A 14,960-nucleotide genomic window follows, 5' to 3' on the forward strand; every position below is an offset into this window, starting at 1 on the left:
AAACAACCTCCATGTGGCATGAAAAGTGTCCAAGAATGCATGAAAATAGGGTAGAAACCAAAACGCCTCTCCCTCCTAGAAGATCTCCACAAAAATCTGCTTTGAAATCTTTAAAAACCGTTTTTCCTTGCAATTCGGGTTTTTGGGAGACAAGAACAAGTTCGAAATGCATAAGTATGTGAAAATCAGGTTTTTTGGGACATATGACAAGTTCTAATTTTCACTTTTGCACTTACTCAGCAAATTCGGGTTTTTTGGGACAAACTGCAAGTTTTATTTTTCACTTTTTCACTTACAAAGCCAAAATCGGGTTTTTTTAGGACAAACTGCAAGTCTAAAATTGTCAAAAATGCACTTGCAAGGCAAAATCGGGTCTTTTGGAGAGAAATGCAAGTTTTAATTACTTGTAAAAGGGAAATATAATCCCTACAACAAGTTATACTTGCTTGTGTTGATTCAAGTGGCATCGATCAGATAAAACCATATACCTATCTGTTTACATCAAATGAAGAAAGAACAAGTGGCTCTGATACCATGTAAATGTTATTGCAATTTCCAATTTAATGAACAAGTTATATGCAAGATGGTGTATTTAATATTTAGGTATTATGACTATATAACAATAATATTCTTGTCTTTCTTTTGCTGCAAGTATGGAGGATGAACATGTATCGATTTCAATGTCATCCCCTTTCATATGAATGATATCGAACCTCTTCATTATCGAATTACAATTAATACATGTCCAAACATTATCGGGTTATATTAGAATTGACCCGAATTAGTTATCGGGCTTGTTTGCTTTGATACCGATTCATTATCGGGTGTGTTATCATTTACAATGGCACCGGTTAGTTATCGTAGACACCGAATGGATCGGTTGCCATTTGTAAGAGTCACGACCAAGTGACATCTTGGTTGGACATGTCTAAAAGACATGTCCGATCAAGGTGCCACTTGATCGTGACTACCTTACTATATATGCATCATTCAAAAGAAAGGGGATGACATTGAAATCGATACATGTTCATCCTCCATACCTGCAGCAAAAGAAAGACAACAATATTATTGTTACATAGTCATAATACCTAAATATTAAATACACCATCTTGCATATAACTTGTTCATTAAATTGGAAATTGCAATAACATTTACAGCTTGCACATATGTAATGGGGATTTAAAATCCCTATTACATGTAAAAACCATTAAAGTAGGGGTTTTGGAGAGAACTACAAGTTTACTTGTACTTTAGCCAAAAAATCCCTATTTTAACTAAACAAGACCAAAAACAATAAAAATGATAAAGCAAACAAAGCGAAAATTTAAAACAAATTACAAGTATTCATCCTTGAATAAAAGTGCACATGTAATAAGCCAAAAATTCCCCTACAAAGACCAAAACAATGAATATCATTAAAACTTGCAGTTTGAAAAAAATTCTCCACTTGCTGTCGAGGTTTTAAAACTCGAAATTGAAGGAAAGATATAGCAAACAAACCCAAAATTTGACGAAATTCGAAAAGTAGTTCGAGGATGGACTAAGGATTAAGCCAATCCAAGGATTAGTCAAAATTCTGCCTCGGGAAGCATGCCATAGAGTAAAAAAAATTATTTTTTCACAAAAAATTTTATGTAGTGGTCCTTCATTTTTGGAAACAAAAATGAGGACAACAGTGTTCTTGGTAGAATAGTTGTGGATCGCCTTGTCGGTTCCGACTCCCCATGGTACAGTGAGTTCTTCACTTACCTACGTGATCACACACTTCCCCCTAACCAATCAAACAACCAATGAAAAACCTTTATCCGCCAAACCGCTCAATACACCATCATTGCCGAAACCCTATACAGACAAAGGCTTAACGGTACTCTCCTTCAATGTTTGGAACAAGATGAGATAACAAAAGCCTTGGAAGAGGTACATGAAAGAATTTGCGGGGCTCACTCAAGTGGTCCTTCACTAGCAAAGAAAATCATGCGCGCCGAATACTATTGGCCCTCCATGGAAAAAAACTCCTACTACTTCGTCAGAAAGTGCAAGAAGTGCCAAGTTCACGGAGATCTGATACATGCCCCTGCACAGGAATTACAACCTATCACTACACCATGGCCCTTTTGTCAATGGGGACTTGACCTTGCGGGTAAAATCCATCCATCTTCGTCCAACAGTCATAAATTTATCATTATCGCCACAGAATACTTCACAAAATGGATCGAAGCCATTCCACTCACCCAAGTCACTGGCAAGCAGATCGCCTCATTCATTCTCAATTACATCAACTGTCGGTATGGTGTATCCATGTCCATCATCACAGATAACGAGCTTCCTTTCAAAAATCGGGATGTTCGTGAACTCTGTGAGAAGTTTCACATCCAACACCGCTTTTCCACCCCATATTACCCACAAGGCAATGGTCAAGCTGAAGCATCAAATAAGAATATGTTGAGGATCCTCAAAAAGACAATCAATGATGTTGGTCGTGATTGGCACATTCGATTGAATCCAACACTATGGGCATATTGAACTAGCATTTGAACCCCTACAGGCGCAACCCCCTACTCACTGGTTTATGGAGCAGAAGCCATCTTGCCTATTGAGGTTGAAATACCATCTCTACGGGTCTCCTTGCACAATCCAATCAATGATGAATCATACCGAGTCTCACATCTTTAGGACTTGGAACTACTTGATGAAAAGCAACAAGCTGCCTACAACCACCTAAAAGCCTATCAGCAGCACATGAGCAAAAGCTACAATCATCCAGCCAAACCTCACACATTTGAAGTAGGAGATCTTGTTCTCAGGGAGAATTCTTGCAATCAACAAAACAGAGAACATCAGGGCAAGTGAAAATCTATTTGGCTGGGTCCATATGTCATCACTACCGTCTTCGGGTCTGGGGCATATCAGTTAGCCACTTCAGAAGGAGAACCACCAGCAGATCCGATCAACAGCATGCATCTAAAAAGGTTTCATACATAAGTTGTGCAGAGCATCAGGCTCATCCGATATCAGAAAATAACAAAAAACATTCAAAAAACAATCCTGAACAAAATACAAAAAATCAAGAAAATAGTAAAGAAAAATCATTCATCCAAACAGTGAAAACCACTCTGGTGGCGCCTTGGGTAAGTACGGTTGTGAAAACCTGGTAAACAGGCGCCATTCGTAAAGGCTATGGCTCCATTGTCTTTCAGACTTGTTGCAATCACATCCATTGCATCCATTCATCCATCATTTATACCATGGCTTGTTATTGATCTGCAATCAGGGTTATTACTTCATGTATCTAGCGTCACGCTTTCATAGCGACATCTAACTGGGGGCAATGTTCTTAAAACATGCTGATGGAAGTGGATTCTCCATTACTTGTGATTCATTAAGTTGCTCATTCAAAAGTATCTTGATAGAATAATACTAAAAACATTCGTAAAAACTCAGAAAATCCCAAAAACATTCACAAAATCCAAAAACATTCACAAAAACATCAAAATCAATCAAAAACATTGCAACGCATATTATTCCTTGTAAATACACATCGCAAACAAACACGACACAACATTTTGAGCTACTCAAACGATGACCACCTATCAAATCAACCAACCAATCAAAACATCTGCACACAACCGTCTTCACAACAATGCATCCTTCCTCACAAATAAGACATGGTAACATTTTCCTTGACAAGAAAATTCGGTTTGGCTAATAAGTACTTGGTCAATTTGTTATTTCTTTATTTATATCAGGTTCCTACGCTACTCCAGGATATCCACAAGTGATTAGAGTAGCGAGGATGGTTCCTAATATCTTTTTCTTTGTTTGTTGTTTGCGGATTATTCCAATGAAGTTCTGGGGCATATACTAATGGTGTCTATGTGGGAAGTTCACTAAGCTACGCGATCCTATGCAAAAATACAGTCATGGATCACTATGGCTTATTGACTACAGCGTATACCTAGACCATTTGTACATGAACTAGAATGGAAGGGAACTTTCCTTGTTTGCGATGTTTGCTTACAAGTGAAACGCTCAACCGTGGTTTCGGATACCTCCAAGATCGATACTACTATGCTTGATGATGAAAATAAAGCACTATGAATAATCTATGGATCGTCATTTCATCTCATCTGTATATATTGCATTCCGTTGCATTCCATCCATCCACCCATACATCCATATCGTTGCATATCATTCATACATAGTCATGACAATGGATACGCTATTTTGCTCCTCTTACATAGGAATGGGTCCTAGGTCCTCCATACCTTCTATCTAACATTGAATCCCCCTCTCACCCTCCCTATCTAGGTCATCATCATCAATGCATACCCTGCATCGTTTCCCATCAACCCAATCAAGCCATGTTCATCACCGTCCATCTCTAACAGGAGGGGTTGTGTTTCCCATCCTAGGTCATCCTATAAGCCAAGCAAGTTACTCTATCTACACAAGTACATCGACTCACACGCACCTAGACTATCAACAGATACTTTTTAATCAAGTATATTCGAGTCTCAACAGGTAATCGATTATGGCAATCCTAGACTACAACAAGCATTTACATCAATTACCTAGTCTCAACGAGGCTGCTATGATACACCACAAACAACCTACAACCTACAACGCAAACACTATCAATTGATCAACCAATCAAACACAATCAACACAGACAATTACATCAATTGTTCTAAGTCTCAACGAGTATTTTGCTTCATATACCTTGACTTCATCAGGCAATTACATCAATTGTCTAAGTCACAACAAGTCAATTTGACTCACTTACTCAGACTTTATCCTGTTCAAGCGAACAACTGACATCAATTGTTACGCTTTGACTCAACCGGGGCAATTAAACCGATTGCACCAGATTGTCCAACCAATTTTGATCAATTGTACAATATCAATCAAAAGCACAAACACTACATTTGCACCGTGACCCTCGTGTACTTTCGAGGCTTGTCGTTTCTCCGTATTCACTCTACTTTCGAGGCTTGTCATTTCTCCGTATTCACTCTGTCTTCTCCCATTATTTCTAATTTCTTCTATTCTACCTCCCCCCAACTTCTTTCTCTTTCGAGAGATCGCCCAATTTTTCGAAATTTTTCAGCCCATCTCTCGAGGGGGCATACCACCCACTAAATTAACATTTTTGGGGCATATTTCTCATACCTTTCTTTCTTTCTTTGAAACGACACGATAAACCGCACCGTCTCAAAGAGGGGCAAATGTAGACACATAAATATGTCCACTTAATTAAATGAATATTTAGTATTTATTCAATCATTTAACCATCAATCAACAATTAATTAAATCAATATTTAATTAATTTATCTTGAACCTCTTCTCCTATTAATTAAATAAATTATTCAATTTATTTAAATTAATTCATTAAACCATATTCCAACAATTAATTAAATGAATAAAGCATATTTTTTTAATTAACCCCTCTCCATATTGAAAATAAATAAATATTTATTTAAAATCTCTAAAAACCCTCCCACTTGCATTCTCCTGCAAATGCAAGTTGCACCAATAAATAATTTTATTTCTAAATAAAATCTTATTTTCTCTCACCCAGGAAACCCACTTGCATCCTAAAACCCTTCTAGATTCTTCTAATCCATTCCAAATTAGCCTAAACCTATCCCCTAATAATTGTCACATTCCTAAGCAAAGAGAAGTCACTTCTCAAAGCCCCTAAAGTCTTTGAAATGCATTAAAGGCTTTTATCCTTCAACAAGTTAACCCCCAAAGTCTTCATAACCATTTATGGCTCTTACATAACCATTTATGGCTCTTACATAGCCATTAATGGTTAAACTCAACTCACCCACATGGTTAGAGGCTTTTCCTCTAACTCAACCCTCATTTAACTCATGGGTCTACTCAAGCATTTATTGCTTTGACCATGGTTATCTCTATTAACTCTTGCACAAGAGTTTGTCCATTGGATAAAGGCATTATTCATTGGATAAAAGCTTTATTCACTAACTCAAGCCTAACCAAACCCTCCTAGGGTAGCCTTCATGTCATCTCAAGCATTTAATGCTTCTTTCCTCTCCTCTCAAGCCATCTCATGTTGGCATTTGTCATCATGGGATTGGGTTGAAAGCCATCACATGGATCACAAACCCATCAATCCCGGCCCTTGTTGAGATTACTCAATTTCAACCATCCATTTCTCCATTTTTCCTATAAATAGAGCCCATTCCTTCTTCAAAAGGATCCAGAAATCTTTATAAATCAAACTTATAGTCATTTTAAGAAAGCATTTAGGAAGCATTTGCTTTGTTATTTTGCTAAAATTAACATAGATTTAATTAGGTGCTTTCTCATAATAGCTTATTTACACTTGCGTAGGCATTTGTCTTATTTTCATAGTCATCTTAAATTTTCATAAGACATCCATGAATAGTGCAAAAAGCTGAGGGCTACACTCATGTGGAACTTGGAGAGGAGAGGAACAAGGGAGGAGCTACTATGAACATTGTGAGGAGCATCTTGGGGAGTTTTCTTTCCCTTTTTCGTTGTCTACTTTATATCTCTCTTGATATGCATGTTAAGAATCATAGGTTCATTTGTCTTTCCTTTTTTATTGTCACTAACATACAAACGATTTGAACTTGTGTGTCTTTGTGCCTCCTTTTTAGCGTGCATCAGATTCTAAATAGATTCAAAAGCTTCCTAAGTTCTGATTTTACTTGTGAATTCAGACCTTTTGACAATTAATGCTTAATTCTAGATAGGATAACTTAGAAAAATTATATTCTAGAAACATGATTCTTATCGCTCTAATGAGGTCAGATTACCACTCAAAAATCTGAGATATGTTTTTTCTTTAAAACTTCAAGAGGTTTTGATTAGATTCTGTGATTTTGCCTTTGAATCTTATTGCAAAAAACTGAAAGGGAGATCCAAGGATTCTGTCTTGAAAGCGACAAGGGCTTTGATCTACGATCAGCCCTCTTGAATCTCTCCTTGCAATGATTTTTCTCTTATAATTTGCCCTTCTTTCTGCTGGATTCCTTATGCTGATAGTGGCGAATATCTTGTTCCTTTTGGTGCGAACTTGAATCAATTGACTTGATGCGGATTCGCTGAGTCTTTCTTTCCTTAATGAGAACCTGAAACAATCTTCTATGCTGCAAATTTGCTGAGTCTTTCTTCTCTTAATGCAAATTTAGGAGAGCAGATTTGAATTTGGTTTTTAAGTGAGCATTCCCTCCTTTGTTATTTATGCATTCCTATCAACAATCACACCTCTCTATCATCAAACACTCCTAGCCGACTTGCTTTGGAGACTTTTTTTTTTTTAATTCAAATTCAAATTTGCTTTGCACTTAGTGATTAAGCCGACCCTCTTCTTTCATGTGATTTTCAATAACCATTAATTAAAGTGCTTGGGTTTTGAATTGTAATTGCAAGGTGGAAATTCGATATCGATAGGGACTGATTTAGTCCCTATAGAATTCATTTACCTTAGTTCACTCTACCAAATGAAATGGTGGAGAATCGATATGCATAGGGACAAACTAATCCTTATAGAAAATTTGCATTACCTATAGCATGATTTGTCTCAAGGTGGAAATCTGATCTGGATAGGGGCAAAATTAGTCCCTATAAAATTCATTTTGTCCCTATGAATTTTGATTGATGTTTACAAAGTAGTTTCTCAAGTGGAAATTCAACCTCTATGGGGACTATTTAGTCCCTACTTTTTGTTCATAGGTTTGCACCCTCTTAGTTAGGTCGGATTTCATAAGGACAATTTTGTGTTTTATGTTGATAACTCCTTGGTGGAAAATCAATATTGATAGGCACATATTAGTCCTCATGGAATTCATGATACCTTTGCAAGCTTTTCACTTAAGTGGAGATTTGACATCCATAGGGACTATTTATTCCTTATGAAAATTCATCCTTAGCACATTTGCTCCTTCAAGTGGAAATTCGATGGTAGTAGAGACTAGTTGATTTGTATTTCAAGTTGATTTATCCCTATAACTTTGTCCAATTTTGCAAGTTCAGCCTTGAGTGGAGATTCGACCTCCACAGGGGCAGATTAGTCCCTACTTCTATCCTTATTTTCAATGCAACCCTCCATAGGTATGTTGATTTCATACTATAAGTAAAAATCGAACCTCGTAAGGACTTTTTGATCCCTATTTTTGTCCTTATGAATTTGCTCATTATCTATGCGAATTTGACATTGAGGGGTAAATTCAATCTTCATAGGGACAAATTGGATTTTCAACATCATTACTTCAATTTAAACCCTCAGGAGTGGAAAAACGACCTCCATAGGGACAAATCCATCTGTCACCACAAAATTCACATGATCTTACAACCATCTTATCAATTTTGCTCAAATCCAAAGGAAGAGTGGAAATTTGATTCTCATGAATACCTTTTGCATTTTTTACGTTGCAAACCCAACAAACCATAAGACCTATTTACATTTGCAACTTGGAGACTTGGAGATTGGATCATAACTTAAGGGCAAAAATTCACTTTGAAGCTCAAAATTGATACCTAGCCACCTTAACTCAAGAAACTGACACAACCGAAAAGCAAAAAGACGAGGTCCCCATTTGCAATAGGGCAATGTGTGAAAAGGTCAAAACGGGGCATTAACAAGTCAATCTTTGGCGCAACAACAAACATGTTCCAACAATACCCAATATCACATCAGCATCTAGGGTTACCACATAGAAGTCTTCTTGTATGGGATGCTTTCCCAAGGTGATTTCTAATTGAGGAACTATTTTGGTACATTGAGAGATAGATCCATTAGCTAGGGCTACCATAAAGCCCTTAAAGTCCTTTGGTTTTCAATTTCATCTTTGCAACTAGATTCTTGTCAATAAAGTTGTGGGATGCCCCACTATCCACAAGGGCAATCACCCTTTACCCTTTTAAAGTGCTTTTGATTTGAAATGGTCGGTGTTTGGAGGCTTGCGAGATGGTCGCTAGGGTCCCATGCCCTTCTTCTTCGCCTTTCCTTCTCTTACTAGGATTCTCTTCCTCCTTTTCCGATACTTCCTCATCGGATTATTCTTCCATATGGCATGCTTGACTTTCCTTTTCACACCAATGTCCTGGTTTCCATTCTTCCTTACATTTGAAACACAAATTAAGGTCTTCTGGTCATCTTTTACAAATGTGTCCCTATTCCTTTTTCCTTGCACTTAAAACACAATCCGTTTTTTATGTATTCCCTTCTTTCTTTGTAAGTTAGAGAGGATTTTTTCCTTTCGTCTTTATGTAAAGGTTTGGTATGAACATTAGAAGGTTGGTTTTTGTAGGGTATTTGTCTTTTGTGGGTGTGATATCCACATTCAGTGCTTTTTGAATTGCATCGTTAAGTGAGGAAGGATCGAGGGCACTTACCAAACCCCTAATAGAGTCTTTTAATCCTTGGACAAATAGGTACGCCAATCTTCTTTGAGATAATGCTAATACCATCACTAAAAGTTTTTGAAACTTAGTTACATACTCTTCCACGATTGCAAGTTGCCTTAGAAGTGTAAGTTCCCTAGAGTACCATTCGGGGTGCTTTTGGTCAAATCTTTGGATGAGATCTTGGGTAAACTCATCATAGGTTCTTCTGTGTTGGTCGTCTTGGGTAATGAGGCCATGATGCCAGCAATCACGAGTTGTCCCTCCTAGGTGGAGTATGGCAAATTTTATGGCGTTCTCTTATGTCATGGGGCTAAGTGCAAGGTAGGTGTCCAATTTTTGGACCCAAAAACGTGTTGTAGCCTTCTCGGATCCATCAAATTTGGAGAGGGTCATCTTACTAATCCTCTCTTTTAAGTCTTTATCAAGTTGCCCTCTTCTCTTGTTCGGGGCAACACGTGTTTTAACGTCACAACAATCCCTAAAGGAAACATCCTTCTTTATTTCATGATCTAATCTTGAGTATGCTTCCACAAGTTCTTCCACACTATCCATGGTTTGATTGTTTGATTCTTCCTCCCTCATGTCTTCTTCCTGAGGTGGGAAAGGGGGTCTTGTTGGCCTAGGCGTTGATACCCTTGTTGGGTTGTTATTTTCAGAATGGTTGGAGTGAGTATCCCTTCCATTATTTTGGTTGGATCTAAAGTTATTGTTATTCAAGGTTTGGATTACTTGGAGGAAAAGTTGGGTCCTCCTTTGGTTTTGCTTATGAGAGCTTGAGTGAATGCTCTCAACACTGCCCATTTGTTCGCTCTCGGTGTTGTTGGATGTACGGTTATTGATAGATGCAAATTTCCTTCTTTCTCTTTCTAAAGCCCTTTGAGTCCTTTGGCTAGGTTGCATTAACTACCCTTCGCACGATGGCAGGAAGGATTTCTCTAATACCAATTATATTGTCCCCTATTAGTGTTTAACTCAATTTGCTCTAAAATGCCTAAATGAGTTATTGATTATATTTGGAAATGTGATTTGCTAACTTAACCTATTGATTTAGAACCTGCAATCAGATTAGTTTTTAAAAGATAAACATATAATCCAACAGGTTACAAATAGAACTCTATTCATCATCCTAAATTCCTAATAATCATAAGTAGATGTGAGTTTCCTTTAAGGCTTTACCCAATGACTCATCCACTCTATGAAGCCCATGGGAAATCATACAAGGCACCTTGAGCCTATCTATCAAGTTCAAGGGCATAGAAGTACATCCATCATTCGACCTCCTAAGGGGCACGGAAGTAAATTCGTCATTCGGCCTCCTAACTTAACTCGAACAGAATCCAACTACTTGCTTTCCTTATATGCCCATATCCTCCATAACAAGATGACAGATTCGATGAAGCTTTAAAGGAATCAATGCTTATTCTATTATGCAGTGATTACCCAGTAGCAAGAATAACAACATATATATATATATAGTAACCACGTATTATCCAAATAATAAGCTTGTTTCATATCCATAGAAAACAATAATAGTTCAACCTAATCAGAATGTCACATATTATCATTCATACCAAAATACTCAAATTAGTATATAGATTGTTGTCTTAATTCGATGTTGTTGGGACTATGATTCTTGGTTTTCATCTAAAGCTTATCTTTCTTCTTTCATACCTTCGCTTTTTGAAGGTCATGTGTTGTTTTTATATATCCTCACTCATGATGGAAAGTTGTGCCCTTTTCCATGATGACACCTCCTTGTAAAAGTCGCTACTCCTCATGATTCGTCCTTTGTCTTTAACTTATTAGTGGTTGTTGTAATTGCACCTCTTTACTTGCTTGATGATGCGTATGATTGTAAGTTGTAATGTCCCTTTCATGGATTACCTTGTAATTTGCCCTAATTTCACAAAATACAAATGAAACAAGGAACATAATATAGTTCGAGATATAATCCTCACCCAAGAATAAGATGAGATAAGTCTTGTCTTTGAAACCTGCAACCAAGTTAGTTAATGATATATATATAACCCACGTAATACATCCATTTCTAGGGTTAAGAAAAGATATAACACATAAATCTAACTGATCATGTGGGGGTTCAACCATAACAAGGGTTGATATGGGAGGGACACGATAAGGTGCCTTAAATGTCCCCTACCCTAGGCCCAAGAGTGGAAAGTCTATCTGCCTTGGGCTCATGTGATCCGTAACCATGCTCCTAAAGTGGCCTACCTAGTGGAGCTTATACTTCATTTCCCTCTACCATGCCATTCCTTCTCTCCTCTTATGATTGAGGATCCCCTCTAGTTCACCTCAACAATTGACCGATATAGGGTTCATAGAGGAGACTACAATAGGGTGCCCTTAACTCAACCCCAAGCACAAGAGCAAAGTCTTTGTCCCCCTTGGCCTCATGTGGTCCTTAACGATTCTCATGAGGTGGTGTACCTAGTGAGGCTTGTATGTCATTCCCCCTCCTTTCACTCCCTTTCCTACCCTAGCATGATCGATTATTGTAGGTATATAGTGGTTCATATATTATCAAGTGCATAGATATATGTCTATCATACGTAACAATTCATGCATCTATTAGATATATAGACATCCACCCACGTATAATTATTATAAACACATTGATGTATTGAGAAATTAATTCTGCATGCCACAATAATTTGGCATGTGATTATTTAATAATCAGATCTGCTGCGAATGAAATATCTTTGCTGATGTTCAATACTCTGTTAGAGGGCTGATGTTTATGACTGATTTGTAGATGTAATTCTTCTTGATTTATGCAGATTATAAGTATTTGAGTTTCTGATCTGGCTCTTTATTCTGTTCTGCCTCTGCTCCTCTTGCTGCTTTAAGTCTGCTCTAAATGGAAGAGATGTGAAATTGAAACCCATGATAAATGATCTCCAAAGACCTTCCTTTTATACCCCACCCATGCCAAAAGTTGTGACCTTTTGAAACAGGTTTGCCAGCTTGAAGAATTATTATTTATTTATTATATTTTCAATTAATTAAAAACCCTTGCCCTAGGGGTAGGCGGACCTTTCTATGGGGTTGGCCCTCTTGTTGAGGGTAAAAATAAATTAATAATTATTTTGATTTCTTTTTACAAGGTCAGCTCTTAAAGGGGCATCCAATATTTGATTTTCAGTTCATTTATTATATTTATTGTTTTGTTGCCTTTAACCAGGTTGGTTTTTAGACCTGTTTTCATTTTAGCTTTTTAGAGCGGGGGCATGACATAAGCTTAAACCATCGTATGCTCTTGATCTGTATTGTTAACTTAGATGTGTTTATGCATCAATGAAACCTTAGGATGCTGGCCTTCAATGTAATGTAAACATTGCCTTTGTCTCTGATTGCGAAGGTAACTACCGCCGGGTTCGTTTACTTCTTAGGATTTAGAAAATCGTGGAGCCTTCTAATTAAGGCGATTTTCTGAGTTGTCTACCTTCATGGCAGGGGCATGACAGAAAAGTTTCCTAGCTGCAAAGTCAAAACGGTAATTATCTTGCATAATTAGCAAGGCCTGGAGAGAAGGTTGCATAAGCAGCAAATTGGCTTCAAAAGATGTGCACGAGATTGGGGAGGTATGAACCCAACCTGAAGGTTTTTTTGCTTGGATCTCTGGAATTTTCTACTCAACTGATTTATTTCTGCATAAATGACTCAATTCTGCACAACTACATAGAAATATTGATGTCTAATCCAAGGGTATTTTTTCTTTTTCTATACTAACAAAACAAATAATACAACATGCAAACAATTCAAATGTGATAATCTCAATATATTTTATTCTTTTTTTTGGCTGCTTTTTTATTTAATTTATTTTCTTATTTAATATGGCATCACTAATATTGCGTTCATTATTAAATGACATCATTAATATTATGTTTATTATTAAATATTACTTATTTGACATGTAAAAATATGTCAAATTTACGGTAATTTTATGTACATGGTCATGACATGAGAATCCTTGTGGCCACTTAAGTATGCCTCTTGATGTAATAAAAGCCATCAACTAGGAGAATGATCCAAGTAATAAATAATCATTACTAATATATGAAACAAATCAATTAATTTAGTTTTAATACATTACTAGGATACATGTCACAAATTGATCATATGGAATTCTATTTTTACCTTCCTCTTTCCCAAACTTGCATAAACTTTGACCATTTTAAATAGCATCTGTGCCTCACCTTAAAATAAGATATCATGATAATTCAATTTCATACAGAATTAATGAATTTAAGGTAGGAGGATACTATGAGAGCTTCAACAATCTGATAGACATGAGAAGTTCTTGTTGGAGCTGTGTCCCCTAACTGGTTCATAAGCTCAATGCGATCTTCAAGTATCTAATATTATCAAGGACGAGCATTAGCAAGTACTTAAGGTACATTCAAATACAAAGTGAAGACCAAAGTAAAATTAAAATGCCAATTAACTTTTAAAGACAAACAAAAATTCTTCCAATTTCTTCTAGTCCATAGGAAATTTATGTGTACAAATTTTTTTCCGACATGAAAGTAAATTTCAAATGAAAATAACCACTTTAGGATTACTTTAAACATTTTTGTTATAAAATCAAGATCCTAAAATCAATGCTCAAACTATGAACAAATACTTAGTACAAATAGAACAATTAGAAATACATCATCATCTTGGTAAGAATTGTCAGATGTACAAAATTATTTGTTGTTGACCATTTAAAAAAGCAAAACTTCAGTCTTGATATGTTTGTCCATCTTTTGCAAATGAAGCACTCTTTGAAGAAAATCATTTCTAAGAGAAAGAATAGCATCTATAGTTACAGATGATTGATAGGTTCCTAAAAGTAGGTATCAAACATTTTTTCTTGAAAGTTCCATACTAGACATAGATTCATTTGCCAAACACAACCTTGTAATAGACATATAAATAACTATGTAGAGAAACATCATATATAAAACACAATCAAACATTACAAACGGAGAAGTACAAGATGAGACAAAATATACTAGAATATGTATAAGATCAATCCTAAAGACAATGGACAAGGAAATATTAGGAATTCTACACACAAAAAAGATAACAAAGTATAAGCCTTCCCTTCAATATAAGATCCTTCAACATCCTATAAACCTCTTTGTCCTTGGATCCAAAATTTTAGCAAACAACAAACTATTCTAACAACACAACTTATCCTTCAATTACAAACATATCCAAGAAAAAGTTTGACGCATCCCTAAGAATCAATTCTTATTTGTGCTTTCTACAGCTCAAGAAAGGGACATGAAAAGAAAAGCTTTATTTCATTTAGTGTAACTCTTCATGGAATTTTTTATACATACTAATACATTAATTAAGGAATCCTCTACTTGGACTTATTCGCGATTAATGGTATATTCCCAAAGTTCCAAGGATAATTTTCCAATAGGTAACATAATGCAAGATCTATCCTAAATGTAAATCATTTATCAAAGTACTCATTGTCAATCCAACTACAGAGCCTACTACAAATAAGGCAAGGTTCTGAATATAATTCCCAAAACCATCTC

General features: G+C 36.3%; 1 protein-coding gene across 2 annotated transcripts in view; it reads right to left on the bottom strand.

Annotated features, from left to right (window-relative positions):
- The window catches only part of LOC131061428 (uncharacterized), a 122,760-nt gene that overhangs the window by 58,529 nt on the left and 49,271 nt on the right, over nucleotides 1-14,960 (bottom strand). For both annotated transcript variants that reach the window (XM_059209982.1, XM_059209983.1), the window contains exon 2: nucleotides 13,685-13,778. In XM_059209982.1, the coding sequence (XP_059065965.1) occupies nucleotides 13,685-13,778 (94 nt within the window). The remainder of the gene's footprint in view (nucleotides 1-13,684; nucleotides 13,779-14,960) is intronic.

Source organism: Cryptomeria japonica, chromosome 8 (assembly GCF_030272615.1).
Source record: "Cryptomeria japonica chromosome 8, Sugi_1.0, whole genome shotgun sequence".
Classification (NCBI taxonomy): Eukaryota; Viridiplantae; Streptophyta; class Pinopsida; order Cupressales; family Cupressaceae; genus Cryptomeria; species Cryptomeria japonica.